The 18,673-nt window shown below is 34.1% G+C and overlaps 1 protein-coding gene across 1 annotated transcript; it reads right to left on the bottom strand.

The window, feature by feature from the left end:
• Positions 1-116: 116 nt before the first annotated feature.
• On the bottom strand, positions 117-11,859 carry LOC120013360 (dynamin-related protein 1C-like). The gene is made up of 16 exons (XM_038865142.1): positions 11,529-11,859; positions 11,351-11,414; positions 10,869-10,976; positions 9,328-9,429; positions 9,181-9,231; positions 9,016-9,077; positions 6,463-6,553; positions 6,279-6,343; positions 5,988-6,182; positions 5,766-5,885; positions 5,592-5,662; positions 3,965-4,190; positions 3,001-3,051; positions 2,546-2,804; positions 1,971-2,110; positions 117-574 (listed from the first exon to the last, which is right to left on the bottom strand). Exons 1-16 carry the CDS (start codon positions 11,664-11,666, stop codon positions 449-451), a joined length of 1,869 nt encoding a protein of 622 aa, XP_038721070.1. The 5' UTR covers positions 11,667-11,859; the 3' UTR covers positions 117-448.
• Between the last annotated feature and the right edge of the window lie 6,814 nt (positions 11,860-18,673).

Here is an 18,673-nt window from a genome sequence, read left to right as displayed (position 1 = left end):
TGATGGAAAAGTTTGACGGATGTTGACTCAATGCAATAAAACAGATGGTTACGGTCCTTACGGAATTATACATTTCAAATTGTAAAATGTCCCATCTCAAATGCAAGCTGTGTGAATATCATCTAATTCATCGAGAATGTTTTCAGATTGATTGCTCAAGAATTCCAGTTATCCCAGGAAAAAGAATTCCAGCATCCCATGAAGGAAAAAATTGACAAATTAATTAGTACCAGGTAAAAAACAAGAAGAAAATCAATGACCTACTGTCGAGTTTCATTTATACTGACAAGTAACAAATGGATGCAGGATGGGTACAAAACTACAAATATCACAAGCAGTGCAAATCCGAAGCTCCTCGTATACTTCCCTTGTTCCTGCAGAAGTCTATCCTGCAACATTCGAATGGCAAAAAGGGGTGTCTGGATGAGTCATATGGTTTAGATTTTTATCATTTCCATGCGACCGAGTCAATCTCGTCTCTAGCTGACTTGTACAGTTCAAGCCTTTTAGCTATGGCTGTTCTCCTTTCCATAAGCTGTGGGTCCTCATCCAACATTCCACCAAGCTTTTCCTTCTGCATAGACATCATTATGGAGTTACTGTCAGCCTTCTACTCTACTTATCGTTAACAAGGGCACGAAATGAAACCTAATCAACCACAGTGCTTCTATACATACATTACAATGCTTTGAAAATGTTTCTAACTGCTGCATTAAACAAAACCATGTCATTATGTCAATGTCAATGTAAGACTATACTGTTATTAGTTTTCACATTCCAATTGATTGTCAAGAATGAGAAAAAGTAAAATCCAAGTGAACTTATAGTGTCTTACAATCATCCGCGAACTAAAGACAGATGTAATCTTTATTAGCAGTCTATTGGCCAACTTTTGGCTAAGAAGGGTGGATTTGCTAAGAAGGGTGGATTTGCTTCAATTTTATAAAATAAGGAATTCCAAAACAATTTCAGACGGCAGAAAATAAAGGCAAACCATGGTCCCAAAACTTTCACAAAGGCTCAAAAGTTAAGCATGTACTTAATCTAATCAGTTTAAAAGTTTCCATGAAATGAAGAGGCTTCTTCCAAGAGAAAACTCTGGTTTGGTGAAATGGCTTCGCTGCAACTTAGGGATGCAGGCTTAAACCACAAAAATAGCCTCTCCATGATGTGACGTTAAGGCTAAAAACACCAACCTATACCAAACCTGTCTTCAATGCACGAGGCTTGTGAACTTGGCATTAAAGAGGCTTATCCTCATTCAGGTTTCTTCCATGCATTGAATTGTTTAATAACTTCAGGTTGTCAATATTGCTAATGCAGATGCCTTATGAATAAAAACAATTTCCATGCATGCTTCAGGTTTTTCAATAGTGAACATTTTTGTTTCATAAAGTAATTTTTCACTATTTCCTTAACGCTTATGCTTCATCAATAGCGCCCTTCTAAATCTACTAGTTTCCCATGTTCACTATCCTGATTTCCGTAAGCAAAAAACTGCAAGATATTAAAAGGACTTTCGAATGGATGGGTCTGACAGAGGAGTCGGATGGGTCTGACAGAATCCATATTTTCTCAAAAGAAAGTCCATGTTAACCCGTATCAAGAACAAATGGATCAATAGCATCTGCTGCTGGCCCAGTGTTAGTTGTAATGTAACGGAGGATTTGCTTATTCACGTACTTGATTTTATGTTCTGCACTTACTGCTGCTTGTACATAGGAGGCACCTCTTGGAGCCATCTGTCAATTAATTCTTTGTACTCAATTCTTTTATTTGCTTGATTATCAGAAGTTCTAGATAAATCTAATTCCTATCCCCCAATAGCAATCATTAAACTTTATCTCTCAAAACTTTATGAATGCAACAGGTAATAAATAAAATTTTACTCTTTTATTCATATTTTCTTTGGTGGGGGATCGAGCTAGTATGTCATAGAAAAATAAAATGTTGAAAATGACAGTCTTTACCTCTTTTCTTCCAACTTGAGCATAGAAATGGTTGAGCAGTGACCTCTTGGCCTCCCTGACTTGACAATAAACAACAGCCTTGGGGAGAGAATTCTTCATTGTATCACAAACCATACCTATGTAAGCGCTGACATTTGATCCTGAAATATGTCAAAAGATTTTTATCTCAGCATCTAGTGAGCCACAAGTTACATCGTCAATACTAACAAAAACAACCAACACCCTGTATATTGTTCTCCTCCTAATTATGCAATCTATAGAACAAAATGTTTCAATCACTTAAGATAAGTGCTAATATCAAGCATCAAAAACGTTCTATCTCATATATTTTTTCATAGAAAAAAAAAATCTACAAAATAAAATCATACACTGAGGGATATGTTAAATTGGGGGAGAATAAAGTCAGAAAAGGAACTCTGGCTTTACTCATCAAGCTTCTTAAGTTCAATTGTGAAGAAGAAAAACAAAAGCAGATTATATTTGAATCTTGCGAATAACTTCAGACAAAATCCAAAACACTGAGTAGAAAAAACATCAGCTGGCATGTGAAGCAAAGCGGCCATAAAATTGCTCACCAATCTTCCTGAAATGATTATCGGCATAACGGTCTGCATTGGGACGGTCTGAATTGAGACGGTCTGCGTTGGGACCAGATGGGTTAGTATTCTTCTCAGGTTCAAGATGAAGCTTCCGAAAAAATTCCACTGTAAGATAGCTCGACTCCATGTCGACAAGCCTTAGAACTGTTTTGCGACTTTCTTCACGAAATCGTTCCAACGCTTCATTTGAAGCAGCTGCAATGTCAGATTGAAGAGTTGGGAATCGCTTTAGTTCCTGAAATTATTGCAAGGTAGCTTTAGTACCATGTAATTCTAATTTGTATTCTGCATTTGGTAATAAATTATTGCTGTGTCACTCAAAAGTCAAAACGTCAGGAGTGAGTTCTTAAATGTAAAATACAATATACGATAATATAGAAACAGAAACTAGTTCATATGATGAGAAGAACCTCAAAGAAAATCAATTTTACCTCTGTTTCAGCAATAGACTTCCGTACAAGCTCTTTCAATACAAAATGCACCTAACAAAAAGGGAGAAAAAAAAAAGGTTGAGAACTTGACATTACGAATAGTATTAAACAAGAAATTAAGTTGAGGGGCAAGGCATTTCTTCAAAATATTGTAAAAACCAGATAGAAATTTCCACTCTAACTTGACTATCATAAGAGTAAAGCAGCTCTGCTCAAACTTTCTTCATATATTGAAAACCATAAAACTGGATAAATATTCTCTGAGCAGTTTTCAAAAGAGTTTATGGAGAGAAGCTAGAGTTTTCAAAGTTTCTTTTGAACAACCCTCAGCATAAATGTATGTATTCCGATTGACTTTTTAGCAAGTAGGTCATTACTCTCCTATAAATTTGAAAGTTTGACAGCCAAAACTGCAACAAAGAGACTCTGCATGTTCAAAAAATTCCTTTCTACCTCGACCTTCAATATGGAAATGCAATCAAGTAGTGGTACCATCATTTATAAAATATGCAGCTTTCATGTAGATTAAATAATAACGTAACAATAGAAGTGAAATCTCAAAAGCATCTAGAGGATGAAGTAACAACTATGATAAAATCCAAATACAACACCATAAAAAGGAATAGAAAAAACATAGACATTCACAAAGTAAAAGTAAAAACTTGTCCTTCATATCTAACCACCAGCAGACATAGAACTAAATTTATATTATCATCACCACCCATCAAAGTCTTACTCCCAGATAAAGTGGGCCGGTATACATTAAATGTATATATAGCTCTGATAAATATAATATAGACAAATTAAGTTATCATGTCATTCATGCTTCATAGGAGCCAAAAGAAAATAACAATAGAAACTACAGTAACAACTGCAACAACAGCATATATTCTTATTAGCTACCATAAATCTAACAAAACTTTATCTCCAACAGATGAATAACATCTACAAGGAAGAACATTACAGCATCCACGCAAGCTTCAGCTGGGCCTTTGAAGTAGCTGATGGATCCATCAATTAGTCTTCTGTATCCTTGTTCTGGAGCAATAAGATGTGGCTGATAACCATCAGCCTCTGAAACAACCTTTTGCACATTTTTTAAAGATAGATGACGGTCAAAAGGAAGCTTTTTTAAGGCAGCTGGCAATTGGTGGTCAAAAACTCCATATATCCGATCTCCACCAGGTCGCCTGAGCCAGCAATTTGTTAAACTTAATGATATATCAAAGAAGAGATAAAAGCTCCATAAAAACTTTATTTTGATCAAAACTGAATGTTTTTATCTCAACCTTCACCCAAAGTACTACTCTATTAAACCCCAACTAATCCAGTAAACTCCTTATAAACAGAAAATGAGCCAAAACAAACTTAGCACGAGTCCATAATCAGATAAATTGATCTAACAACTTCCATTAGATTTTTCTTTCGGGTAAAAGTCACATATATGGCATAAAATAAACTAATTAGTTACCAACTCTACTGTCAGACAAACTAATTTCAAAAGGAGAAACAAAATGAAAATTGCTACAACTAACCTTTATTATTGCCGAATGACAAGAAATATTTCAACAATAATACTGTAAAGGACAGACAATACAGCCATCCCCACACAACCAATGTTTGGATGGACTTTGGCTATTGAGCTAATTAGCTAAACACTCATTTATTTGAACAAGCATTTTGCCAGAAGTTTCTCTTTTGTGAACAAATTATTTACATGCCTGCCATCATATAAAAATTGAAGGAACCATTGTCTCTCCTGCGTGTGATAGTACATTAAACATCATCTGTTTGCCTGAATCCTGAGTTCAGATTAATTTAAGAATTCTTTAAGCCAAAAATATTTCATCCTACCAGGCCCTCAACTTCTATATCTCACTTCTGCATTCATTAGTGAATTAAAAAAATATAAGCTACCATACACAACCAGACTGCCAATTTCTGGACTTCTTCACAAAATAACTAATGAGATAAACAATGACCAAGTTGGAAAAATTTTCTACTCTTCTAAATAATATAACATGCAGTGGCCAATGGTAAATAAGGCTACAAAACAGTTTATAAGATCTTTCATTTTATTGAATATTCCTTTTCCTAGAAGGAATATAAAGTAAACCATTTCAAACTGAAAAGTTAAATCACGATACTCCTGCAAGTATGGTATTTGGTCCATTTCAATAGAAACCTTTTATATTGCTTTAATGAGCATGGTTGTTAGGAATGATAAGCTCCTGATATAAGTTCACAGATGTATAATTGATTCACCAGTTATTGGACAGTAATGACTTATTTCCACTAATTTCAGTATCCTGTCCAACTGTCCAAGAGAATAGGCTGTCACACTGATTAATGTGCCAGTGTGACACTAGTCAAGAGTGCAAATATTTCCAATATTTTAATGTGAAATATTAATATTTGGACCTTGGTCTGATAAATAAAAAATAAACCATATTGGATTGTTTTTTACTGAGAATCAAACTTTACTAAATTTATTAGATACAATAGAAGAATAATAGATGACAAGTACAATAGTGTTTCATGGCTGAATATTTTAATGAGTTCTAAGACAAAGAAAAGGTAAAATCATTTACCCTCCATCGAGATGTTCCTTAAAAATGCGATCAAATGCACGACACATTTCTAAGATAGTATAGAGCTGGGCCTGCGTAAGTAAGAAAAATAATCGAAGTTAGTATTACTCAACTGTGAAATAAAGTCATTCATATTTTCTGAAAATAGATTTCCTTGAAATTCCATTTATTTACCCCTGAATCTACTGCAATAGGCCTGCCAATGCGATCCAACTCTGCATTGAGCTCATCAATGGTTTTATTTATCAAAGCAATGATACTTGGTATACGCTGCCTGATAACAGTCTCTAAATGCTGACAGGAAATGGAAACTCAACATCAGACAGTGTTCAAGCATCAGTAAATAAATTGAAATAAACTAGGCCAGTACAACAAAGATAACAAAAAATGAAATACTTGGGACAACAGCTTCGCAAGATACTCTGAACCCATTTTCCTAGCCAAATGCCCATACTCAGGGCTTGTTTCAAAATATTCACGCTCTTTTCGGCGAGCCACAATCATGTCAACATTCTTATTGATGTCCGCTTGTGAACGGTTCACAATTCCAACCCAAGGATGTTGCAGCCTGTATGACCTTCCTTCAAGAACCTTAAGAATTCATACAAAGCAACTATCACGTTTCTATCTGAGCAAGTCAATTATAAAGTCCGAACATTTACTGAAAGAGCATGACTATGTCCATACATCTACAGCATTTGTTCCTTTGTCCATCAGATCAAGTTTTGTTAGCACCCCAAATGTTCTCTCACCTAATGTTGCAGAACATTATACAAATACATATGAGTATGCAAGTCAACTGAACATTAATAATTGTCAAAAAATGCTTTGCAAGGGTCAAAGTTATCATGCAAAGGTTAGTTTGCAATACCTGTAGGATCAACTTCCCTTGCAAGTTTTATAGCATCTGAAGTGGCAATATCTTGATTAGCAGGAGAGATTGCCAATATAATGCAATTGGGCTACACACAATCAGACAATTCAATTAGATAGTATATTTAGATGAAGTCAAATACCACAGATAATCCAGACTGCTGCATAACCCTTGAACAACATAATAGGTGGAATCAAACTAACTTACAGTAAAATCTTTTTAAATCAAATTATAGTTGCCAAGAAAATGGATCGAGTAGCTAAGAGAAGAAAATAATTGAAAACAGAGACCTTCCTTTTGGTGGTTTCTTTTGAATCTATAGTAAGAACAAAATCAATAATTATAAACCACCCTTTCCATTCAAAAAAATTTACCGACCATCCTTTACACTGCCATGCCACCATTATTTGTTATAATATTTTTGGCAAAATAGAAGAGCGCGACAGAGATTTGGAAAGGAAAATTATGGTCACCATTTGAAAATTATATGAAAAGCAACAATGGGATGGAAATCCAACACTTTTTTTTTCTTTAATTTATTTTAAAATATTTCAACATGCCCACAACTTTTATTTCTTTCATTTTTGTTAATTTTTTTCAGATTGATGCTTAAAAGCTCATACCATAATTCTACTTTATATATCAATCTCATGCTTTAAAGTTTAAACAATTCAATTTTTTCCTTAATACATGTAGAAAATATTTTAAAATTCTATTTCATGTATCCCACATGCAAAAGCTAATTATATAGTTCCTGTCTTTCCCTCCCAAAAAAAATTCATTCACAAGCCTTCCCATTCTAAAGGTGAAGGGTAGGAAAAACCTTATTTTTCTCTCATAACGGATCCGTCCAAAGTCCAAACTTAACTTAAATATATGCAGACCTTTCGTAAACCAAGATTGGAAAAGATTAAACAACACTATCCAAAATTCATTTCACTTCTACTTCCAAAACCAATTTCCCCATTTTGAAAAGAAGGAACCTTAGTTCATGTAAAAGGCAAAAAAAAAGGTAAACAACTCCCGTGCACAAGGCTCCTGACAAGAAGGATGTATGCAAACCTTACTCCACATAATATGTGGAGAGGTTGTTTCCAAGAATTGAACCTCCTGCACTTCTTTCACTAGGCCCTATAAGGAACCTTAATTCGTGCAATTATAAATTTCTTGACATTTAGATTAACAATCAGTCTGGGATGGCTCCCGAGTCCTGAGTCTAGCACCCCAAAGGTCCATGGGTAGAAATGCATCAATGGGAAGAATTCTCTTTAGCCAACAGGAGCATCCTGTGTAAAACAAACCCATTACCACAGTAAGCTGCAAGTAGAGCCTTGAATTGATCTGCATGCAACTACAACCAAGTCTATGTTTTGCATATTCAATTATTCATGAAGTTATTTTCTTACCTTCTGAAAGTCAGGCAGACAAAAAGTGCAATTCAAAATGCCCCAAAAACTAAATCTTTCATGAAAACTTACTTCAATCTTCACAGAGTCCTTCCTAGAACTGCTAGAATAAATGTTCGTACCCTCATTCGAGCCCTCTCTCTCTCTCTCTCTCTGGGTGAGGAGTTTTTCAGTCTAGCAAATATGAATTCTCTTTTTTGATGATATGTTCAGGATAGTGTTTTCAGAAAACAACTAAAATAAATGAGAAATATTTAGAAATAGAAAAGCTGCGAGCACCGTAAAAGGAGCATGGGTTAAGTTATAGACTTATAGGTCACCAAAATAAGACTTTAGAGGTTGTTAGTGCTTGTAATAACTTGGACACAATAAATGTGCAATTCAAAATTTTGAACACAATATGTTGTCCGAAATCCACACCCTAAACAACCAACTATATTGTTCGCTTTGGGGTTCCGACTCCAGTGGATACATCGGATTACCCTCACGGGTTTGTTCCTCATGGGCCTAGCAACTAAGCCTTAGCCCAAGTCAGTAAGCCCATGAAAAGGCCTAGTTGTTTGTTAAGGGGTGGCTTGAGTTTATAAACACATCGGTTGGGTCTTCAACCGATGTGGGATTCTTAACACTCCCCTACACTTATGGGTTGGGTTATGTCAGACCCAACAAGTGGAGTAGAAGTCATGTCCAACCGGACCGACCGAATTGCTTCAATGCCATGTCAGAAATCCACACCCTAAACAAGCACTATATTGTCCGTTTTGGGGTTCCAGTTTCTGTGGATACATAGGATTACCTTTACAGGTTTGTTCCTCATGGACCTAGCAACTGAGCCTTAGCCTAAGTCACTAAACCCTAGTTGTTTGTTACGCGATCGCCTTGAGTTTATAAACCACACTCGGTTGGGTCTTCCAACCGATGTGGGCTTCTAAACTTGTGTTTTTTCATGGAGTCCTCATTTACCCCTCCCTGCCACCAATTTATTTTATTCCATTTTTTAACTGAAGATCTACAACGGAGGATGGAGCTTGATCATTAGTTCATCAAAAGGACAAATCTTGAGTTTTTTGTGACTTATTTTGTCATTTTTGAGCTGTCTTCCTGAATTTGAGAAAATTAATTTTAATCACTGATTATATATTACCTTCTCAACATATGAACGAACCATGTTTTCAATATCTTCAACTATAGTTTCTGGCTGTCCCTCTGCAAAGCCAAAATGATATCATTGCAAGGTTAAACCTAATATTCATGCTTGCTCGAAGCTTAAGATTTCTTTGTGGACAATGAAAGACTTCATGATTATTACCTACAGCGACCTTTGTCAACCCAGGGAGATCTATGAGGGTTAAGTTGACAACTGCCATATGAAACGACACAATATTTACATACTCATAACCAGAAGAAAGAATTTATGAAAGAAAAAGAAATGAAAAAAAATTGATGCTATACCAACCATTAGGAGAATATATGCTCAACTGAATTGGAATATTAGAAATTTTCTTTGACTTCCCAGTTATACGATCTGTTTCCTCTTCAATCTCCCTTCTCACAGAAGCTGCAAAGTGAGAACATATTGTAAAATTTGTCTTGGATAGTCGAATATGATTGCAAGACTTAATTTTTAAGACCTGCCAAATAATGTGGATATACAGTAGACCTTTCATATATCAAGTTGCCTTTGTACAGAAAACATGAGTAATCTAGAGCAACTAGAAATGTACTTTATTTTATATGCTTGACAGGAAAAAGAGCAAGTGTTTTGAATCTCGGACAAGAGAGATTGTCATAAAAGAGAATGTATTGTTATGTAATGAAGAAAATTCATCACTTATAAAGAGAATAGTTAACAAGTGTCAACAAATTCAAAGTAGTTCAATCGGCCCACATCCAAAACAATAGAAGCTACAGACAAACACAATGCAATCAAAAGGTTTGTGGTTAAAAATAGCTTATAAAGGATATCGTATAAATCAATGCATTGGATGAACATTGGATGCCGACTACTATCAAGAGTTCTTAGAAAGAATATGGTATAAATCTATGCAGGGACTAATGTACTTTATGTTTCTCAGAATTAGTGAATCGTAAAAAAAACACTGATATTATTGGACGAAGACGCCCAATGTGCACTGAATGCTTATCTTCTCATCCAGAACCTTCATTTGTCCTAACTTGCAACAAGTGAACCACTCATGAAGAAGACAAGAAATTGAATTCTAAGCGTGTGGGTCTAACACCCCACATTTAGGTCCATATCAGATGGCTAAAGGACAAGCTTGAATGGTGTTGTTCTCGGTTATCAAAAGAAAGTATTTAGAATCTACTGCATTTTGTTTTCATGAAAGAAAAAAGAGTATTTTCTCAAATTCTATGCTCTGATATATCCTCTTATGCACTTAATGTTTTAAAATCTCAAAGAAAATTTTGATTGCATCGCATGATTACAAAATGAAGCAACATGGCAAACCAATTTAAGATACAAGAAGATAAGGAAACTTGGGAAGTTAGTGAACAAATACAGTCAAATATACAAATGGATGCCAGTCAGTTGCTATTAGCAATCTTGGATATTACTATACTAGTTTATAGTCAAACTGATCTTTAAATAAAAAGCCTACGATACTGGCAATGAAAATCTGGAAAGTATGATGACACCCTGATCAATATATACAGAAGACTCAGAGTAACCGAATCTCATTCTTGATCTATTAGCCATGATATAAATTACAATAACAGGGGGCCTGTTTAATGAGAAAATGGATACTTTTTTATGAAAAAATGAGATTCGGTTATCATTGAATACTCATGATGGTAAAAGAGAAACACTACCCGCTCAGCAGAAAAATCATAAAATTATCATTATATATCATACTTCTCCATTGTCTGAAACAAAAGTCGCTAACCACACAAAGATATTGTTTACACCCACAATGCCCACATCTAGTGCACTGCTTAATCATAGAAAATAAAGAGCTTTATTGAAATTTGGCATACCAAATTCAGTAAACCTCTTCTTTGGTGCATGCAGAAACTCTGCATATTCTGTCTGCCCCTTATCAGTCTTATGTAGCTGCAAAACCAATGGCCTTCGTGTGACAATGCCTGACAATCGAAGCAAGATCAAATCAGAACATAGTTTTTGCTCTTTTTTTTCTGACATAGAATCATGATTAACTTAACACTTCAGCTGATATTGATGAGATGCAGACAGATTCAGCTCAAGATGTTCAATGAAATGAGGAAAACAAATCCAAATCATTTTTTTTAACAATGAAATGAATAATCTCCAATCAACAGAGCCAATACATCCACCTATAACTCTAAAATCCTATTCCATCGATTGCGCTCCCATTTCTGGCACTACTTAAACAGCCCAAAATCGCAAGATCCAGGATTACGTATTCTCACCAAATCGAGGAAAAATATATATTTTAAGAAAATGAAAGTAAGAATCAAAACAACACATCGAGCATTACCGGATCCACGAGGCAGGAAATCCCGACCCACCACGCTTTCCAACACAGAAGATTTTCCGGAACTCTGAGATACAAATACAACAAGGAATTTGAAAAAAAAAAATCAGAACTTCCAATACAAGAAAATCATTAAAAGAACATAAATCAATAAAGGTAGAAATTGAGAAGAATGTAGGACCTGGCCACCAACAACGGCAACAGAAGGAAGAGCTTCCCAGAGGGACATGCCTTCCCCGCCTCCGCCGTGATCGCCTAAGACGGTGCAGGCTCTTTGGATTCTGTTGACTAGGCCGATCAGGCTCTCCATTGTCGCCATTTTCGGAGATCCAGACAAAAGACAATGTATCGAGAAGAGAATGTGAATTTATTTTTAGATGAATTGAGAAGATCTGAAGAGAGAGCGTGGAGATCAAAGAAATACAAGTTTTGGATCGGAGAAATAAGAAAAAGAGAAAAAGAATCAACAGAATAACGGTTGTATGTGGGCACCAAAAGGAAAAAAAGGTGATGTTAGTTTGTAAGTCATATTTCGCTATATATTTCTTTCTTTCTTTTTTTGACATCACACACCATATAAATTTTATAGTTCAAAATTTTCTCCTTTTTTTTTAATTTTGGGTTTTACTAATTATTATATATTTTGATAAATAAATAACCAATAACACTCATATATAAATGAATAAATTTATAAATTTTCTAATAAATAAATTGTTTTTCTTTTAAAAATATTTACAATCTATTAATTTTGTATGTACTTTTATGTACATTTAAGCAAATATGCTAAAAATAATTTTATTTAAAATTCACAAAATTTGGTTTTCTCCAATAATATATCTTGTTTTAAAATTTTAAATTTAGTATATTCAATATTTTAAAATTTAGTATTTTTAACATTTTTAATACTTGAAAAGACAAATTATTATTTGAAGAAAACAAATATAAAGTAGAATGGATAGGTGTAGAATTATCATTATGTGTACTATAAATTTCGTATTTCAATAAAATTAAGATTCTAGTTTCGTATTAAATTATTTAAAAGAGAAAAAAAGACAACAAGAAAAAAAATAAAGGAAAGAAATGGTTTATATTTCTGAATATTAAAAATAAATTTTAATTACATCACCATCTAACTCTTTCTATAAATTATATATTGAATTTGTTGTATTTAATCCATCTATCTATCTATACTTATATATAACCAAAATGATATATGTCCATAATTTTCTCATTCATAAACTTACGTAATCTATGTGGCAAACAAAAAAGCATGTCACATAGATTAAAAAAAAAAAAAACTTTATTAAAGAAGTCACATAGGCATACCACAAGTTTATGTAAGTTTATGGATACTTATTTTATGGATATGTAGTGCTTCTGTATAACCAAAGCAGAGGCTCTAAACAAATGTTATATTATTTTGACAAATGGATTGTTAAAACTCTCAATTTGTGCCTACGTGTACTCTCTATTCTTTCTTTATCCCTACGTGGACTCTCACAATTTCTCCAATAAAACTTGACTTAAGGTAATTAAAAAAAAAATAAGAGCTCAGCTATTACCGTTTCGTGTTCCACCGACTGTCCCCTTGTTGTTCTCATTCTCCTACTTCCCTACATCTAAGTTTGGTTGTTCATACCCCTCTATGGTTCTCTTTCTTTTCCCCCTATTTCGACGGTCATCGAAGAGGCTTATGTTGTCATCGCGTTCGCGTTTCGTCGGGTGTTTGCAGCGACTTCATCATACTCGACCAGTCTTCGTCTTCGCATTATACTGTTCGATTCTTAGCTGTTTCAATCTATACTACGTCATTCTCAGCTCTCTCAGGTGCCTTTAAATCTGTGCTTTTCGTCTAAGAATTGTTTGTTGCTTTTTTTGGGTTTAGTTTCTTAGCATAGAGTAATTAATTTGGTCGGACTTACCTCTCCCGAGGGAATCAGTTCTCTCTTTATAACTCTTATAATCGGAATTTTGATTTCTGTCCAATAGAATCATGTAATCAGATTGCGAAAGTGAAGAAGCACTAGTAGCGCGCTAGGTTTGACAACTTAGGCTAGCTTCTTGGGGTTCTTGCGGCTCTTCTTCTTTACAAACAAATCAATTTTTATCATTTCGTACAGACCTCTGTGTTTTAAGGGCAGTGGAAAGTGGAGCTATTGCGGCATTTTCCCGAGATATTTACCATTTCATTTTTTCATCATGTCATCTCTGCGTGTTTTTTTTGGGTCGTTAGTGGTTGTAGTTGTTGACGCTTTTATAGATTCTTTCATTTTGATTTGGTCCTTTTGTTGAATCATATGTCTTTCATGTGCTATTTGTATTTCTTATTTTTATTCTTTTATTCAATCCTCTTTGTGTCTTTTGTGCTTCTGTTATTCGGTCATTTGGCGTTGTGTAATTCTTTCAAAGATGCTATCTTTGATGCATGAATGGTCGTGTTTTGTGAACGAGAAATTATTCGTCTACTGCCTCTGTTCTTCGTCCGGATATGCACTGAGGTCGGGGCTCAGGTGAGCTTTGTTATGAGTTTTGTTTGTTGGGGTTACTATGATTATATTAAATGGTATTTGTTGTTTTATTCGCAGTTTGTTTCTCCTTGTGAAGAAAAAGGATTGAATTTGTGCAGCTTTCCTTCTCCCTGCAACTTGACTTTGTGCTTCTGTGAGTTTGGTGTTCGTTATGTATTCTATTTGCTAGAGTTATTTAAACTTTTATTAGTTTGCTCATTTATTTGTATCCTTGTGTTTCTTCTGGGCAGGTATTTTTTTGCTTTGTGTGAATGATTCGATTGTCGTTTCTGATTTTTTGTGCTTCGCCTTCCAGCTTTGGTTTGTGCATCGGTGAGTTTGGGCTTTGTAATTCGTTTGTTCCGTGTCATGACAATAAATAATGAAACTATTTCAGCTTTTAAAACAAACTAATTTTGTTCTTATATTACATCAAGATTACTGTAATGATTCTTGGTTCCTCCTCTAAGTGCTCGGTTTTTTATTTTATATTTGTTCTTTCCTCCTTCTCTGATTGCTTGCTTTTGTCACTTTTTCCTCATTGTGTAAATGTTACACAGGTCTCGACATGTTTATTGTATCGGTTCTTTAGTTGCATACACAATATTTCAAAACGGTTAGTTGTATCCCTTCTTTTACTTGATTTTTATATTTCTCAGTTGGTGAGTCTCTAGAAAAAAAAAATATTGGGATATCCGGTGGGAGTATTAATTATCTAAATATCATTTTGCTCAAATGGTTAATGGATGTGGAATTGATGAATTTCTATGACTGTTTTGATGCTACAATGAGTTTAGGACGATTGTGTGGTTGCCTGAGGAAACATGTTGTGCAGATTTAGATGGTGCAGTTCAGTATTTCTATCTCACCAGATCTTTGGAGCTTTTATGATGAATTAATTATTTATGGTACTGGACTTCCAATTGTTTTGAGCAACAACGAGACCGTAATCCAATACTATGTCCCATGTCTCTCTATAATCCAAATGTGTTTTTATTTGCTTTCTGGCTTGTTCATGGGATAGCTGTATCATTTTATGTTTCCTTAAACATTGCTGTTGAAAGTGCTTTGGTTAAATATGTGTAGCCAATTCAAAATTGAGAATACCAATTAGTATTTTTCCTGACCAATTCAAAGTGATTTGGTTGAATAATCTATATTCTTTTTTTATATGATCATCAATTTAGGGAGAGAAATTTGTGTTCAACTACAATTGTAGATCGTTGTTATTTGTAATGTCAACCGTCATCTGTGTTTTCAATTCTAACCACAAGCCAATAAACTTCTAATAGGAAAAAACATTACTATGGAAAAGTTTGGAGAGGGTTGGTGTGAAGAAAGACACTTCAAATTTCACTTGAAATTGATTGAACAATCTTTACCTTATGGACTTATTACTGCTCCAGCAATTGGCTATGAGAAATTGATATAGGTATGTGTGACTATTTTTTTTAAAAAAATCTATTGTGCTTATTTTAGACCGACTACATCATTGGTACAATGATATGTATCTGACTATTTTTTGTCATGAATATATGATATATTCATTGTACATGTTTTTCATTGAAAGAGAATTATGCTGTCTAATATACTTTTTGACTTTATTTGTTAAGATATTTATGAATGGACTATTGTGTAATTGCATTTTGTATGAGTTTTTAGGCTTTTGGGGCTATTCCAGTTTTTGGAACGTGCATCCTGTGAAAACAGTAGTGTTGCCATACTGGTGGCATCAATTATCAATTTTTGTTTCACAAGTAAATGCCTTGGTTATGATAGTTGGTAACTTTGCTTAGGCAATTCAGCTCATGGTCGTTGACGGTCTTTGTGTGGGTGTTTATTTGCAAAATTAGAGGTCTAAATTAGACACATCAGGGCTACTGAGGGAGAAAAACAAATCACTTTACATTCACATTGGATTAAACAACTTCTTATGGCCTAGACTAGCATGTAGGTTGGCTAATGTGGTAATGTAGGCTTGGGGAGGGCGCATAGGCAGTGGGGCTAAAGATGTTATCTAACAAAACGTATAAGGATGTTATGATCATTTTCACAAAGATTTTTCTTACGACCCTGGATATCTGCATATGCGAGGAAGCTATGGTTATTGCTATTAAAATATAATCTAAAGGTGATTAAGAAAATATATAAAAAAAATTCACTGCTAACATCCATTTTTTAAAGTTATATGTTGTTGAGACTTGCATTCTTATGTGGTTTTGGACCACTGATAATTGCCTCACCTTATACATAGCATTAGTTCATACTTAATATATATAATTGAAAGACCAAAATCTAGCCATCTGATGTTATTTATTTTCTGTAAAGGATATGAAGAGCCTTGAAGGTATTCATACTAACTTTTACCAGAATATGATGCGCAAGTATTTGTGAGACAACCATTGTGGTCCAATCACCATATGTGGCTCAAGTCAGACCTTGAGGGAGAGGTTGGATGAGCTTCTAGAGGCTGCTGGTCATGGTGTATGGCAGGATAGGATGTGAATCTTAGGGTTCTTAATGTTTGGGGTTCTGACATTAAGTTAAAGAGTTTTTCAGAGCTTTTCATCTCTGTGTTCTCACGTATCTGTTTTCTTTCTTCTAATATGTTCTTTATATTTTTCTTTTGAATTTTTTAAGCCTTTAAATCATGCAAAAATTTAGATTAATCTTTGTGATAAATGTATATATAAAAATGGTTTGTTCTTTTTGGTGTACAGTGAAGGCTCTGAAAGAGATGGGACAACAATTAGCAAAGATAGATTGGAATTGAAAGGTGTTGAGTACTCATAAGAAAAGTAGAGGCTTTGAGAGCAATGTTACATTGCCATAAAAAATTGTTTTAAATTTTTTTGTTCATTATTTTTGTTGCATCTTGATTATGAAGAAACTGTACATAATTGATAGTTGATAAATTTGATAAGTGAGCTACGATCCCTGATAGTTCATTAACTATCAACTATAAATTGTAGAGCACACTTTCTGTTGCACTTCTCTTTTAACCTTGCTTCATTTTTATACAACCATGTTATCTACTTTGTGTTTTCTTCTGCAGAGGTTTGTCTTATGGCTCTGGCTGACTTGCTTGGTCAGCTATTCTTGTGCTTCCATCTATTGTTCGTAGTTATATTTTGCACCTCTCTTCGCTACAATTAAAATGTATAAGGTGCAAAATAAAAGTAGAGATGTATAAACTAAAAAAAATGTGGCTTGATCAATAAAATAAATGCATTAATCTCATAAATAATTATGAAAAATCAAATTGACAATTAAAATAATTACTCTCCCCTTATAATATTATAACAATGTGTAAAAGTTTTTTGTTGGCAAGACATTGTATAGAATTTGATCAAAGAAATTGAAACAAAACATAAAATATGAAGTAAAACATCTAAAACAATATCAAACAAACTAAAAAAAAATCTGCGCATCGAGCGGGATTTCGACTAGTCTATCTTTAAAGTTGAACCTTGAAGGCACGTCACCACACAAAATTAGCTATGGTATGACACTGGCAAGTATTTTTTTGGATATTCATTTGGTTTAAATGAAACAATTCCTTCATAAAAAAAGACGCTTCGAATTCTATCCAAATTCGTGTCCTTCAATACTTTTATGTTCTCTTTATACACGTCAATACATTAGGGCTCTAGAGTGAGAAATACAACCTCTTCGCTCTTAGATATTCGATTTCTTTATTTTTTTTCATATTCAATTCATTTTAATTCATTTTTTAATTCGATAGAGGCCCAAGCATCTGTTTATGTTACTTTTGATTTGGATATTTCGTGCTTTGTTATAGATTTGTGTCAATCTACTCAAAGACATCTGTAGTAGTATAACAAAAACATCGTTTCTATGCTTCAACGATATACTATTTATTATTTGTTTTGTTTTACGTTCATGATGAAGAGATCAAACGTTATATACTTCAATTGAAATAATTAATTTTGAATTTTTGTAACCCTATTTTAGTCTATTGTCAATCTCAAATGTCACGTTGATTATTATGAGAATCTTAAGGTTAAATTATGTATTACAAATAATCAAATAGACTTAATTTTATGGGTATTGGTTTATCAAAAAAGCCCAAAAATTAAATTAATTTTATAAAGATATACAAATTCCTTGTCGTTTATGTTTTTTTGGAAAATTTTGATACTGTCATTTTTAATTTAGATTGTAAATTAATGTTTACAAAATTAAAATTTAGAAATGCAGTGTGAAGTTAGTCAGGGTGCACACAGGCTCGAGAGTGTGCATCCAGGCACATAGAGAAATTAGGTGTTCCAGCGCTTTACGCTGGGCCGCCCTAGGCGCAACCAAGCGGCGCTGGGCCCAGCATATGCACTAGACCAAGTAGAATTCTTAATCCTAATTCCCTACCATATTGTTTTCTTATAAATACATGTCTTCTCTCCTTGTTAAACTTGAAACAAAAAGCTAAAAAAAGCTTTGAAAGCAAGAAAATATAGACTTTAGTCGAGTGACATAGATCACCCCTAAGAGATTTTTGTTTGCATTTTTGTGGGGAGACTTAAGGGGAATACCAAAGAGACGATATAGAAATAAATTTGTAGACACATGCTAGACAAAACCTAGGGTTGGCCGTAAGGTGCACTAGGGTTGTAGGGTGTCTTTGTTAAAATTTTTATTTATGCCTATACTAAGTCGATCCTAAAACACTTTCGCTAATTTTTAAAATTGAATTCAAATGGAATTCCACAAGAAGTAGGATCCTCCAAAAAGGATGGAAGTGGAGCATGCATACTCCTCCACGACTTGAGAGACATATGTGGAACACGCACTTCGCTTCAAC

Source organism: Tripterygium wilfordii, chromosome 13 (assembly GCF_013401445.1).
Source record: "Tripterygium wilfordii isolate XIE 37 chromosome 13, ASM1340144v1, whole genome shotgun sequence".
NCBI classification, from domain to species: Eukaryota; Viridiplantae; Streptophyta; class Magnoliopsida; order Celastrales; family Celastraceae; genus Tripterygium; species Tripterygium wilfordii.
Note: the sequence above shows the minus strand (reverse complement) of the source record. Positions and strands in the feature narration are given on the sequence as shown.

Excerpts from the sequence above, each read along its gene's own strand:
- LOC120013360 (XM_038865142.1), bottom strand. The coding sequence starts at position 11,666 with ATGGCGACAATGGAGAGCCTGATCGGCCTAGTCAACAGAATCCAAAGA. Across the intron at positions 11,415-11,528 it reads TTGCCGTTGTTGGTGGCCAG|AGTTCCGGAAAATCTTCTGT; the intron begins GTCCTACATTCT and ends TTTGTATCTCAG. Across the intron at positions 6,554-9,015 it reads TTCGTTCATATGTTGAGAAG|CCCAATTGCATTATATTGGC; the intron begins GTAATATATAAT and ends GATTGTGTGTAG.